This window comes from Tachysurus fulvidraco, chromosome 17 (genome assembly GCF_022655615.1).
Source record: "Tachysurus fulvidraco isolate hzauxx_2018 chromosome 17, HZAU_PFXX_2.0, whole genome shotgun sequence".
Lineage (NCBI taxonomy): Eukaryota > Metazoa > Chordata > Actinopteri > Siluriformes > Bagridae > Tachysurus > Tachysurus fulvidraco.
In genome coordinates, this window is record NC_062534.1 from 10,049,501 (window position 1) to 10,062,860 (window position 13,360).

The 13,360-nt window shown below is 35.2% G+C and overlaps 1 protein-coding gene across 14 annotated transcripts in view; it reads left to right on the plus strand.

Moving 5' to 3' along the window:
- Window positions 1–533: 533 nt before the first annotated feature.
- The window catches only part of arhgef9b (Cdc42 guanine nucleotide exchange factor (GEF) 9b), a 77,836-nt gene continuing 65,009 nt past the window's right edge, over window positions 534–13,360 (plus strand). For 6 of the 14 annotated variants that reach the window (XR_007138285.1, XR_007138286.1, XM_047802327.1 and 3 more), the window contains exons 1-4: window positions 561–770; window positions 5,108–6,614; window positions 7,545–7,677; window positions 8,296–8,393. Coding sequence is in view for 8 of the 14 variants with exons in the window: in XM_047802327.1 (XP_047658283.1) it covers window positions 5,169–6,614; window positions 7,545–7,677; window positions 8,296–8,393 (1,677 nt within the window). In the remaining 6 variants the exon portion in view is untranslated. Of the gene's footprint in view, window positions 771–5,107; window positions 6,615–7,544; window positions 7,678–8,295; window positions 8,394–13,360 lie in introns of all 14 variants that reach the window. The other 8 variants (XR_007138287.1, XM_047802323.1, XM_027135788.2 and 5 more) reach the window with 3 other exon arrangements.

The window sequence follows — 13,360 nt, forward strand, 5'->3', positions numbered from 1 at the left end:
ACAAAAACACAATTGCTCTGGTAGTCACACACAGACAGAACGGGAAGCATGTATGGCAGAGATATTTACATACAGTCAGCCAGACTTCCCGTCTTTGTGAAGCAGAGAGCATTTTTTTAGACCCACTGATGCAAGATCCACTCTTTCCTGTGTATAGGATTGTAAGGGCTGGGGGCGGTGGGGGGATTTCCGTGTGTGTAAGATAGTACATAAAGACAGAGAAAAATGTTTAAAAAAAGCCTTTTTTTTTTTTTTTTTATAAAATAGCCTTTATAGGCTGCATAGTTTTATAAAATGTTTTGCACAATCACCAAATGTTTTTTTTTCCATATATATATATATATATATATATATATATATATATATATATATATATATATATATATATATATATATATAATAGTTTTTTGTACTTTTCCTTACCTTCTCCTAACTTCGTATATATATAGAACCGTTGAAAAAAAACCAACGGATTTCAGAATAAATCTGTGTGCATGTCTGCGTCTGCGCTTATCTCGTTTCTCAGTGTCGGGTTTCATTCATTGTCTTAAGGGCGAGAGTGCAACAATTATATTGCTGACTGTTCGGAAAAGCGGACATTTTAAGTAACACATCCTCAAGGGGAGCTTGTATAGTTGGCTATCTTGAGCGCTAGATATAAATAAGCACAATATATGAGCTGCTGGAAAAGTTTATCATCTCGATACTCTTGATTCGCATGTAGGACTGACTTGACAAATCTGACATCCCAATGGGAAGACTTATCTGAGGTAAACATTTAATATTTTCATTTGCTTTCTAATATTAAGAGGCTCTACTAATCAGAAATGTTTAATTACTCTGTAGGCGAAAAGGCGCATTATAACAATAGGTGTAATGTCCTTTGTAAAATATTAAACGGCAACAACCTGTGGCACACTTAGTTCTGAATGTACAATTTGCGCACGGGCCGCTATAAAAGCGATAGATGTTGATTTAAACGTATAAGGAATTGAGAGACATTTTCACTCATAAATAACTGTTTTAGAAAATATCTGACAGTATTTGTAATTTTGCTTACTAGAAAGAGCAGGTGAATGTGCAATAACAGTGACATAATTTTATATTTTTTTTTGCCACTGTACGCTAGCAGAATGGTTTCCAAACGAAACAGTTAATATGTGATTGAGTAGACCTTTACCTTTAATTCAAGTGGTTTGACAAAGTTTTTACACTGCCATGCTAACATCTTTTTCAGTCCTTAAATCACAAGTGTTACTTCATGATGCTATTTTTTATTTCATAAATTTTTTTCGTAATACTCAAAAGGCACAACATACTGTAGGCTCAAACGTAACTGGAGAGTTGACTGATAAGCAGCTGTGTGTTAAGGCGTTGTCCTTATTATTTAATTACAATTAAAGGAGTTTAAAGGCCTAGTGGGAGCTCAGCAAATCCAAATGTCAGAACTTTTTCCACCCACAATGTAAAATTACAAAATATAAATATTTAATGGAAGAAAAAAATCTAATATTTAGGGGGGGAAAAATAAACTTTTGTAAGTGGTGATGTGGCTGTGATCAGTATTTCAAGTATAAAAGTAATTATCATAAAATCATGAAGCTGCCATTAATTACATTTTTCAGATTAAGCCAACTCAGCTGTTTCTGTAGGATTTTTGGTCAATAAATACTTTAAGAAGGATGCACTTAATCTCACTTGTTAACAATTATGGAGCACCACAGTGACAACAATAAGAACACAATGTCATTCCAAAATGTATAAAAGTACAAGAACCTACTAGAGAGGCTACCAAGAGATCTACAGCAACATTAAAAGAGCTGCAGGAATGTCTGTCAAGTAATAATTATTTCTAACTGATTACATGTGCATGTGACAACAATCTCTCATATTTTTCACATGTATAAGCATGGTGGCTAAATGGAAAACCTTTGCCAAAAAAAATAAATGTTACATCTGGTGAAAAAAACAAAACAAAACACTCATACAATGGCATAGTATGGTGGTGGCAGCATTATGTTGCTATTTCTTGACCAGAATTGGGGCATTTTTAATGAATCATGAATCATGACAAACTGAAGTTGAATGGAATTTCTCCTGCGATCATAATGATGCAAATCATACATGCATGTCAACAAACTAGGTTTAGGTTTAACCAAAAGAAGATTTATATATTTGAATGAGCTAGCCAGTGCCCAACCTGAAAATACATAAAAATCTGTGGGTTACCTGATTCAGCAATAATTACAAATATCAAAGTGTGCAATGCTAAAAGAATCTTGCTCATTTATTTTTCTTTTTTCACTTTTATATACTGTATGTGGTAATTTCACACTGAGGATGCAAAAAGTTGACATAACTTATCTTAGTTTATTTGTTTAGAATCCTAACATTTAAAACTGTGTAGACTGTTTATATCCATTGTGTATTTTCTCCTCTACATATAAATGTTTGCATACACATAGATTGAATTAAAATCACTTTTTCATATTAACAAACTATAGTTTTAGCAAGTCATTTAGGATTACTTTGTGCATGATATTTAATTAAATTATTTTTCTTTGCAATTTTATCACAACACACACATCAGTGAGTCAGAAGTTTGCATTCAGTTACAGTAACTGTACCGTAAAAAGCTAGAAAAATTGCAGAAAAAGCTTTTAGGTGTACCTGTAGATGTACAGTATTTTAAGGTCTACCTTCAAACTCTTTGACTCTTAGCTTAACATCATGGGAAAATCAAAATAAATCAGCCAAGACCTCAAAAGAAGTGTGGCCCTCCAAAAGTCTGGTTTGTTTCTCTCATTTGTTTCTCCCTTTTGAGTTTACCCCTTGATTAGTTTGGAAATTTCAACATTCATTTTCCATTGTACATATCAAAGTACAGTATATGCTCATTGTTTCAAACTTGTTGATAACAAGCCTTTATACTCTGCCTTGGCTGGTTTTGATCTTGTTTCAATGTTTCAATTTAATTATATTAATAAATAAAGTGAAAAAAGAAATAAATAATAATATTTATACTACTAAAAGTGTATTTAGGTATAGGTATTAATAACAGGATCATGGTTGTAGCAGTAGCAGTAGCATTGCTATACAATTGTGCAAACACTTGAATTCTATTGAGAAGTTTGTGTTTTAGAATATTTAATATTTTTTGCATAAATATGGCATCATAAAAATAGTCCTAAAAGTATTTTGAGACTGTTTCATCATTTAAAACATACATCTGCTCTTGTCATCTCATGTTTAAGTAAGTGTTATTTTGTTTATGATTTTTGAGAAAAATGCTGTTACCTAACAAATTTGCAGTACTGTACATTTTCTGAAGACAATGAGTGTCTATAGGACAATACAGTGTTAATTTTAATCTACAATATATATCACAAAGCTTTTTTTATGTGTCATTCCTGGGATTCTGCATTTAAGCTCTCTAGACTTTTTAAAGTCTTTTTTAAAGATTTACCAACATACAGTATGCGCAAATATTATTGTAGAAATTGGGGTACTCAAATATTTTAGAATCTAAGGAATGATCCATAAATGCATGAACAGCTTTGTTCTCCTGCCCTAAGAGCAGTGTTATGCTGTGCATTAGGAAAACATTGTCCTCAATATTTTGTGAGAATTTAATGCAAATTCGTCTGAGAATTGCATCTTATTCAAAGATCACGCCCAATATGACACTTAAACGTGAGAGGGCAGAAGATGGTCACTTTTAAATCACAGAAAATTTGCAACTTCTCTGTCAGTTTTTTGTGGCTATAATGGAGGCTAGCTGGTGTCACACAATGGAAAATGGAAGTGCTGTCAATTGTCTTGTCAGATAAATAGTTAAATGAAGTAAATTCGATCAGATATAACTTGATCTACAACTCACCAGGCCTTCTTAACAGTTGAGAATTATCACTGTACATTAACACATTACACTAAAAAATTAATCCATAACATTTACTTGAAGCGTTTTACATTTAGTTTGATTCGTTCAAATTAATATACTATTGTAGGTTTAGTATATAATCCAACTTAGTTTGATTAACTTAATAAAGTTTAGTAACAACTTTACTAAAATGTTGTATTGTTTAAATAATTGATTTGTTAGTCTAAATACATTTGTGTTTATAAGTAAATTATATTTGACTAATTTAAAATTAAACATTTTGTTACACTAACCTTAAATTAATAAATTGATTTTTACTTTCAATTTTTGTGTTACACATCAGATAATATTTTCTTAAACAAAGTCTCTCAATTCAAGAGAATAAAACATACAAGACAGGTTTTGCAAACTGTAGCTTGAATTTCTAAATGTACATATACAATGTAACATGTAAATCTCTGTACATATGTGTTTTTTGTTGACATGTTCAAAGAAAAAAGATTATCACCAAAATAATGTTTACAAAAAAAAAAAAAATTCAAAAGGTATTTTTTCAAAATTCCCTGCATTTTTAACATTTTACTCAAACTCGTTCCATCATTTTATCTCTTTTTTATCATTATATACATTTGCTAAGAAGCAAGCTAACATTAAGCTACAATCTCTGTGTGAATAATAAAACAGCAAACTAGTTTGCTAGTGAGCAAGATAACATTATACAAACTCTGTGTGTACAGTAAATCATAAAATTATTCACACTCTTCTATTATACTGATGTAAATAATATCATTACACACTAAAAACTCTGTCTCTGGCCACCCACTAATAAATTGTCAGATTTCACCTGTGATTCAGTTAGATGCTAAGAAAGATAAGACCACATGTATTTTAGCCATTAATTTTTATCACTTTTGATACCAATTAATTCTGACACTGTATTTTGATATTGAGTGTTTTTGTATTGAGTACAATATAAATAATTAATCTAATAATATTAATAATATTTTGCTGTAAGAAAAACAACAAAACTTTTAGAATGTATCAGACACACAAAAGAACACAAAAAAAATACAAATGAGTCTTAAAATGCAGAACCAGTACCAAAAATCTATGCATATAGATTATATGATTTCTATCTATCTATCTATCTATCTATCTATCTATCTATCTATCTATCTATCTATCTATCTATCTATCTATCTATCTATCTATCTATCTATCTATCAGGTGGCCCACAAAGATGGCATCTCTTACATTCAAAAGCTGACATAACCTGCACTGTAAGAGGATGGATATCACGGAAAGCTTTGTCTCTGATTGTAATGTTTCCAATGGGTATGTCAACAAAGTCTTCAGTGTGTCTCTGGATATGGAGAGTGAAACAGGGATTGTCCAAATCCACAAATTCAAGGATCATGAAGAGTCTTTGGATCTGGTTTCCACTGAGGATTCAATAAATGACAAACAGGAAATGAATCAGGCATCCAAAACTACAGGAATCTGGAGGATTCTCAACCATCGAAGAATTGCTTCTGACTATGAGAGACGCCCTCAATCTATGATACTTCCAGGGGAAACATCTGAATACAAGCAGTCATTTGCTGACAAAGTAAAGGGTTTCAAGAATTTGAAGCCCCCTTTTGTCTTCAGAGGCAAATCTGGCAAGCTTTCCAGTGTAAAGTACCACAGTGTACTTAAAGCAGAGACAAATGAGCACAGCAATAACTCTCCTGTTTTGTTATGCTCTCAAAGGAATGTACTCAGGAATAAAGGCAAGAGGCATTCATATGCAGGTTACACTGCAGAGTTTGATTGCTCTTTTGAGGATATAGACTTTGCTACTACAATTGACCATGATTTCCAGTTACCTGTGGACACAAGTAAGCAACAGAAGACTCACACATGCTCAAAGAAAGCTCACTCAAACTGCAACAACTCATCTGTGACAGTCTGTGAAGAACACTATGTGAAAGAGAGCCCCAAGGTGCCTCTAGGGGGCAGACGGTCAAAAGGAGGTGATGTTTGGAATTACTTGAAAAGATTTTCCTTTAAAGGAAAGGGAAGTTCAACTTTGTTGGAGAAGAGCTTTGACTCCATGCATACACTGGACAAAACCATTGACTCAGACTATGGATGTGTTGACATAGATTGTATTAAAGACTCCATGCCTATACCTAAACAGACAGGCCCAGATGTCAAAAGCAGCCACTTTAGAGGACTGTTTAGGTTCTTTAACAGCATGGCTGAGACTGCTCGAAAATGGAGGAACTCATCCAGGCCCTTATCACCTCCTGAATGTGAATGTTCCAATACTGGTTCAGCAAAACCAAAGCAGATTAAAGAATGTATCCATACTAATTTTAATGAACTCAAAAGAGAGCCTAATGCTTTCACTAAGCCTGACTTTAGCCATGACATATGTGAGATGTCGAATGTCGAAATGTCGAAATCCTGGAAAGCATGGCCAGATTCATCGAGCACTAATGGATTTTCTGATGGGACAGAATCACAACACACCTCCATTCATACTTCTCTGGCCACCATTGAGAACCACCTAAAAACTGACAGTCCAGAAGGAAGTTCTCTGTCTGAGCTTGAGCTTCAGGTTGACCTACAGGTACAAAGTGAATCTGAGTTTTCTGGCATTTCAGATAAACCTAAAGGACACACAAATGGTGAAAAAATGGGTATTTGCAGTGGTATAATTCCAGACTGCCCAGATGAAATATTTAAGGTAAGACATACTGTGGAATGTTTATTTTCTATTACATTTTTAGACTCTGATTACTTTGTTTTACTGTTGTCTATATTAAAAGTTTGCAAGATCTACAATAAATAATCTCCACCAATAATCATTTTTATATCATAACAGTGTGCTTTTCACCCCGTGACTATTAAGTTTATATTAAGTTCATAACATTTAGTAAACTTCATAAAATGTATAATATATTGAATATTTTGTTGTATATATTAGACATCACATAGAGAAGTTTAGAGAACCATTTAACCATTAAGTAGATAAAGGAAATATTTTTAACAGCTGCTTATACTGTAAATCAAAAATGCTTACATGAAAGTTCTCAACAGGCAGTTGAGATATACCTGAAACTAGGTCTCAACAGGTGGCTGTTGTGTGAATGAGGGAAGTATAGGAAGCTTCAAAAACTGTAAACCAATAAGAAAGTATGTGATTTATAAAAATGCATTGGAACTGGTTCAGACTATGTGAGCAGGCAAAGTTCTCAGTTTGCCATCATAAAGGAGGCTAATATCCTCAGTGTCCCATTAAGATGGAGTTTTTTGTAATTTCTGGATTTGAGGAGCACTGAAATAAATAAAAGCAAAATGTTCCACCTAACAAACATAGCATATCTACATACACAGCCATTGTGTAGGATAAGGTGTGCGTCATATGTAGGTTTAATAACGATACTTCTCTCATAGGCAGCATCAGACTGGCTGTTCTGGTTCATACTTGCATAACCAGACTGTGTCAAATGCCTTAAGATATCAGGGTTTGATTCAGTTGGACTAAATATGTGAGAACCTGCCACACACCCTTAAAGTATTCATTGGGCTGAGGTTTTAGTGCAGAATAGCTTGATATTATGACACTAGGTGGTTAGCTTCTAATTTGCATCTAATAACATCTAGTAAATTTCAGGCCCTTTCTCGCCCTCCTGGCATGTCACCTCAAGATCCTCCTTTTAAATTGGTCCTGCAGAGGTGCCATTCACTTCCTCTTCCACAAAATGCCATCTCTGGATCGGTAGTCAGCTTGCTGCTAGACAAATCAGGTACAGTGTTTCACCTGATAACAGCTGTGCAACAGATGTGTCAGGGCACATACATAATATATTATGGTGTAGACTATTTTAAAACATTGCAAATAAACTACATCAGCTACATGCTGATGATGTACTACACAGCATCTAATGGTACAAAACACAGCATGAGTCAGGTTTTCTTTTATACCTGCTCATTGGGCTGCAATTGTCAAGATAGATATGAAGATATTTGTTTGCAAATTGTTTGAATGATTAATTATACAACAAATTTGGTATTCATGAATTTCCATAATTTAAAAAATATTTGGATCCTGCTCAGGCTCCTGAGTATGTGTAAATTCATGCATAAAATGACTGAATTAAAAACAAATAAATTCCATGGATATCTGCATTTTTGCATATAGATTATACTGCCATCTTTAAATTGCTTATTTATTCAGAAGACCAATAAAATTGCTTTGGATCTGTCACTACTGTCATTATAACTACAAGGCCCTTAGCTTAAAAATGATTCGATTATATAATGTAAAATGTTTTTCAAACTGTACTACATTGTATATTAATGAATTACCTTTAGTAATGAAAGTCTCAATTACTGCTAAATTAAAGTATTCATCTATTCTGCAGCTGAGTCTGTTGAGTCAGCCACTGTCCTCAGCAGCAATGGAAACAAAAATCGAAAAAAAATTATCAGACCTGGTTCTGGACCTCTGCAAGTGCATGTGGTGAGTAATGCGTCCTAGGCATTTACCGTATAGATTGGATTTAATCCTCTATTTCACTGTTTAGTTTTCTAAACTGAAAATGTTTAGTGAATAATATATTAACTCATTTAAATTACTTTAATTCTGTGTCTTTAAATAAGCAGTAAATAATTATCATTTTCTCAGATGACTTTTGTTTTTTGATTGCGGGTTTAAACTGAACCAAAGGTCAGAGTAATTGCTTATGCCATAAGTCCACTTGTGTCGGTGGAATCCATATGCAGCACAAACACAGCTTTAATAACAATGCCACAGCCAGAAATAATCCAAATCGACAATGGTCATACACAAAATGGCAAGACAGAAAGAAGAAAACAAATGGCTTGGTATGCAATTATGTTGGAGATTCTTCACATCTTTAGCATTGTGCGTCTAGCTTATATGTTATCAAACACGGAAATCCCTCTGGCATTTTTTACTTTACTTTCGAGGTTCATTTTAGGAGTGAACAAGGATTTACAGAATTAGGAATCAGCACTGGTGTGCTGATTCCTAATGGTTCCTTATGATTCCTAACCAGAGGGACAGCTCAGTTTGGATGTTTTGGGGACAAGGTCAGATTGAGATGGTTTAGCCATGTGCAGAGGACAAAGTGTGGTTATAGTGGTAGAAGGATATTGAAGATGGAGCTGCCTGTAGGTAAGAGGCAAAGAAGAAAGCCAAAGAGTAGATATATGGATGTGTTAAAAGGGGACATGTTAATCAGTGCAAGAGTTTATTTACAGTTATCCATACCAATTACACTTTTTAGCCATTGTTTTACCCAATTTTTAATTACAAATTTATTCTTATTTTATGCTAAAGCAATATGGTGTGTGAGGTTACAGCAATACTATATCTCCAACCCAGAGAGCAAATTTGCTCATTTGCTCTCGAATGCATGATCTCCACATTATAAGGCATGCTATTCTGTGCATTTTTGTTTTATTTTAGAGAAATTAAAAAGTATTAAACATTAAATAAAAAATGAAGAATTAAAAGAAAACAAAAAAAATAATTAAAATATTTAAAATATTTATTTATTTATTTTCCAGCATGAGTAAAGTCATAATGCAGGCCTTTAATTTGATGATTGTTAAGACAATATTCTAACCTGATTTCTTTAGAATTAATCTTTAAATAGGTAACATCCATACTGAAGACCCATCTTTACAACTGCCATAGTTTTATTACAGAATACATTAGCATCGAATCCAGTGGAAGTGCTCCAGCACTATCACGGACAATAACACAACCTAAGCAGCCAATAAAAACTTCACACAGTACATACATTTCCTCCTGTCAAAGAGTGTTTAACCAGTTAGATTTGCACTGGAGTAAGGATATTTCTTTTTATTAACATATGCCAGGGTATGTTGGTCGAGAAGTGCAAAACAAAATAAAAATTCCGGGAACAAAATAACAGATCATCCAATCGGCCTTAAGACATCCATTAGCCAACTACCTACCTTTTCCGGGTTTGTCTGAAATGTCATTGTGTTTTCTGAACAGATTACATTGTATATATATCTAGAATTGCATTAAACATTGGTCACAGCTGCACAGATGGTAATTTACACAGTGGTCTGTGCATTTATCTACGACTCAACTGTAATTGAAAGTCATTGCTCGGCTCATCTCGGATATTTGATGTTTAAATGCAGGACCATTTTATTTACCAAGAGAATTCTCTACAATTGTTGTGACTGCAGCATACATCTTTCTAGATGCTAATGCTAGGGTACCTGTGGAAGAACTGCATGCAGCCATCAACAAGCAACAGACTGCATACCCAAATGAAACTTTTATTTTTACTGGGGACTACAACCGCTCCAACTTAAAAATATTCCAAAAAATTTCATCAAAATGTCTCATGCACTACCGTAGGGGACAACACTCTGGACCATGTATATTCAAACATTGCAACCTGGGTCAGTCTGATCATCTCTCTTTGCTCTCATGATAACCAACTACACACCACTATTAAAATGTGTGAAACCGTCAGAGACAGTGAATGTATTGCCAGAGAAGGGCATTTCCTTATTGCAACAACAGTTTCAAGACACTGACTAAAGCATGTTTGCCTCACAGGTCACCTCAGGACCACACACGGGAATCAACACTGATACATGACAACCTCATAACTGTTAAACATGTGAAACACTTTCCTTATCAAAAGCTGTGGATGAATTCTGAAGTCACCCTCCTGGTGATAAAACTGCCACAGTGGTGTAGACCGATATAAAAAGGTTCCTGTTGGGGGTATGATATTAAAGTGAAACTGTTCTGTATGAATAGACACAGAATGAGCGGGAAGATTACTGGAAAATTGCAAAATCTGTAGAGACACTGAGCCTTGCGATGCACTCAAGCTCCCATCATGGAATAAGAATCTAATTATTATAGCTGGTCTGTGGTCAGTGATAGTCTGTATGCCTTTCCATATGAGTATCAGCTCAGATCTGAAGCTACTTGTGTCATCGACTTATCCCTGAGATATCCAGAACACCGGAGTTTACACACTCTTCTTGCGGACTGCATTTAAACCGTAAACAAATGTAAGGGAAGCACTGAGGGATAAAAACTAAGCTAAATCTAACACCACAATGGCTCTCCTTACCCAGCGTTTTCCATATGACTTTGCCTAAAAACAGTCAGAGACGTATGAATTGAAATGTCATGATTTTCACTGAAACATGGCTCAGCTGCAGCATACAGTACCTGACAATGCTATCCAGCTAGACAGATGCCACACACTCCGGGCAGACAGAACAACAGACTATTCTGTTAAGATAACAGGCAGAGGATTGTGCATTTATATAAAAAAAAGACTGGTGTACAAACTCTGTCATTATTGGGAGACACTGCTCAGTTAACCTTGAATTTCTCATAGTTAAAATGTAGACCTTTTTATCATCCAAGGGTGTTCACCTCCACTATTGTTATGGCAGTATATGTCCCCCCAGATGCTAATGCCAAGCATGCTATGAAGGAACTTTATACTGCCATTAGCTAACAACAGACTGATAGTTGCAAGTGATTTTGATCAAACAATCTTAAAAACAGTGCTCCCTAAATTTCACTAGCATGTTTCCTGCAATACAAGAGGAAAAACACAACTTCAAGTCACGTCAAGTCAAGTCACCTTTATTGTCACATCACCACGGCACATGTGCCATGGTGAGTGAAATTCTTGGGACTGAGCTCCAGAAATTGCAGAACAATTTACATACAATAGTAAGAAACATAAATAGAACAATTTACAAACAGGTTTAAAAAAAAAATGTGCAAAATGCTCAGTACCATTTGAAATGTGCAAATGCGGAAAATGTGGAAAGGATGCAATGTGCTCATACATAGTCAGTACACACAGTGTACTACTAGACATATATATATATATATACCCATACATATATGTATGTATAAGTATAAATATAAATAATATATATAAGTATAAGTATTATATACATGTAATAAATATGTGTCATGTAAGGTGCAACAGACTGTACATATACAGAAATGTCCTGTGGTACCGATAGCTTATTGTCAGATAGATTGTTATTTTAAATTAAGTGCAGTGTGTGTGTATAGTCCCGTGTGTATTGATGCAGTACGAATGCAGTGTGCATGTGTGTGTATAGTCCAGTGTTGAACTGTTGAATATTGTGGATGTATGCTGTATGCTGTGTTAGTTATGGCTGTTAATTAGTCTGATGGCCTGAGGGAAAAAGCTATCCCTCAGTCGACTAGTGCGGGATCGGATGCTGCGTAGACGTCTCCCTGAGGGGAGCAGAGAGAGCAGTCTGTGGGACGGGGGGCTGGAGTCATTAGTGATCCTCCGAGCTTTTCTTATACACCGTTATACAACTCAAGTTATACAACTTTGGACCATGTTTACACAAACATCACTGGAGCTTACACATGACCACCCTTCCCCACCTGGGACAGTCAGACCAACTTTCTTTGTTTCTGTTACGATCCCAGAAGGTGTTTAGGGGTATGAAATGGGATGGGATGCAACAACATGAAATGATAAGGTTGTATGACACACAATGTATGTCACCTGACGTACTTACCTGTCCACTTTCCCCAATATACACAATGTCACACACAGGGCAAATGAACACGCAGAACGAGTGACTAACGAGTTGGGTTACATGAACAGTATGACATACAACGGAAAAACACAACACAACGAACAAATCAGCACACGTTATCAAGCAGGGTCAAGTTCAACCGGAACAAGAGCGAGCTAACTCCATGAATGAATTGTGGCAGGTTTAAAACCTCTTACGGGTCGCCGTGCCATGCACGGCACGGAAGTCAAAGTGACCACTAGGGGATGACCCAGAAGCAAGCTTCATTTCATCTTTAATGCATCAAATCCTCTAAAGATACACAAAAAACTATTTATCTAGTAAAAGTTTATACTCTCAATATTTTTTTTAAGCCCACACACAAAGCATAATATGATTCACAGCCTTCATACTATTAGAAAAAAAATTTGGACAAAACTGACCTAGGTGGCGCTAGACCGTTTTTTTCCCTTACCTTTAGACGCGTCCCTTTCTTCACTGGGGTAATATATTCCAAAACAAATAATCCACAAAAATCCACACAGGTCCAAGGAACTGAAATCTGTAAGCCTTTTAATCCAAAACTCTTTGGTCGCGCTGCAAATATTCCGTTTGTGTTCCGAAAACTGGAAACAGTAGTGCGCCATCATCTTGTTTTGCCGCTCTAACTTCTCATTGGGGTATTCAAAAATTCTAAATTTACTCACTTGAGCCAATCGGTGCTTGTATTGCAGAGATAGCCGGCTTGGAAGCCAATGATGTCATGACATCATTTTTGGGAACCCGCCTTTGACTGACATTTACTCCTTCCAATAGCAATGAAATGGGCCGGGACCTATACAGCTCTTTAGCCAATAAGCAGACGATTCCAAC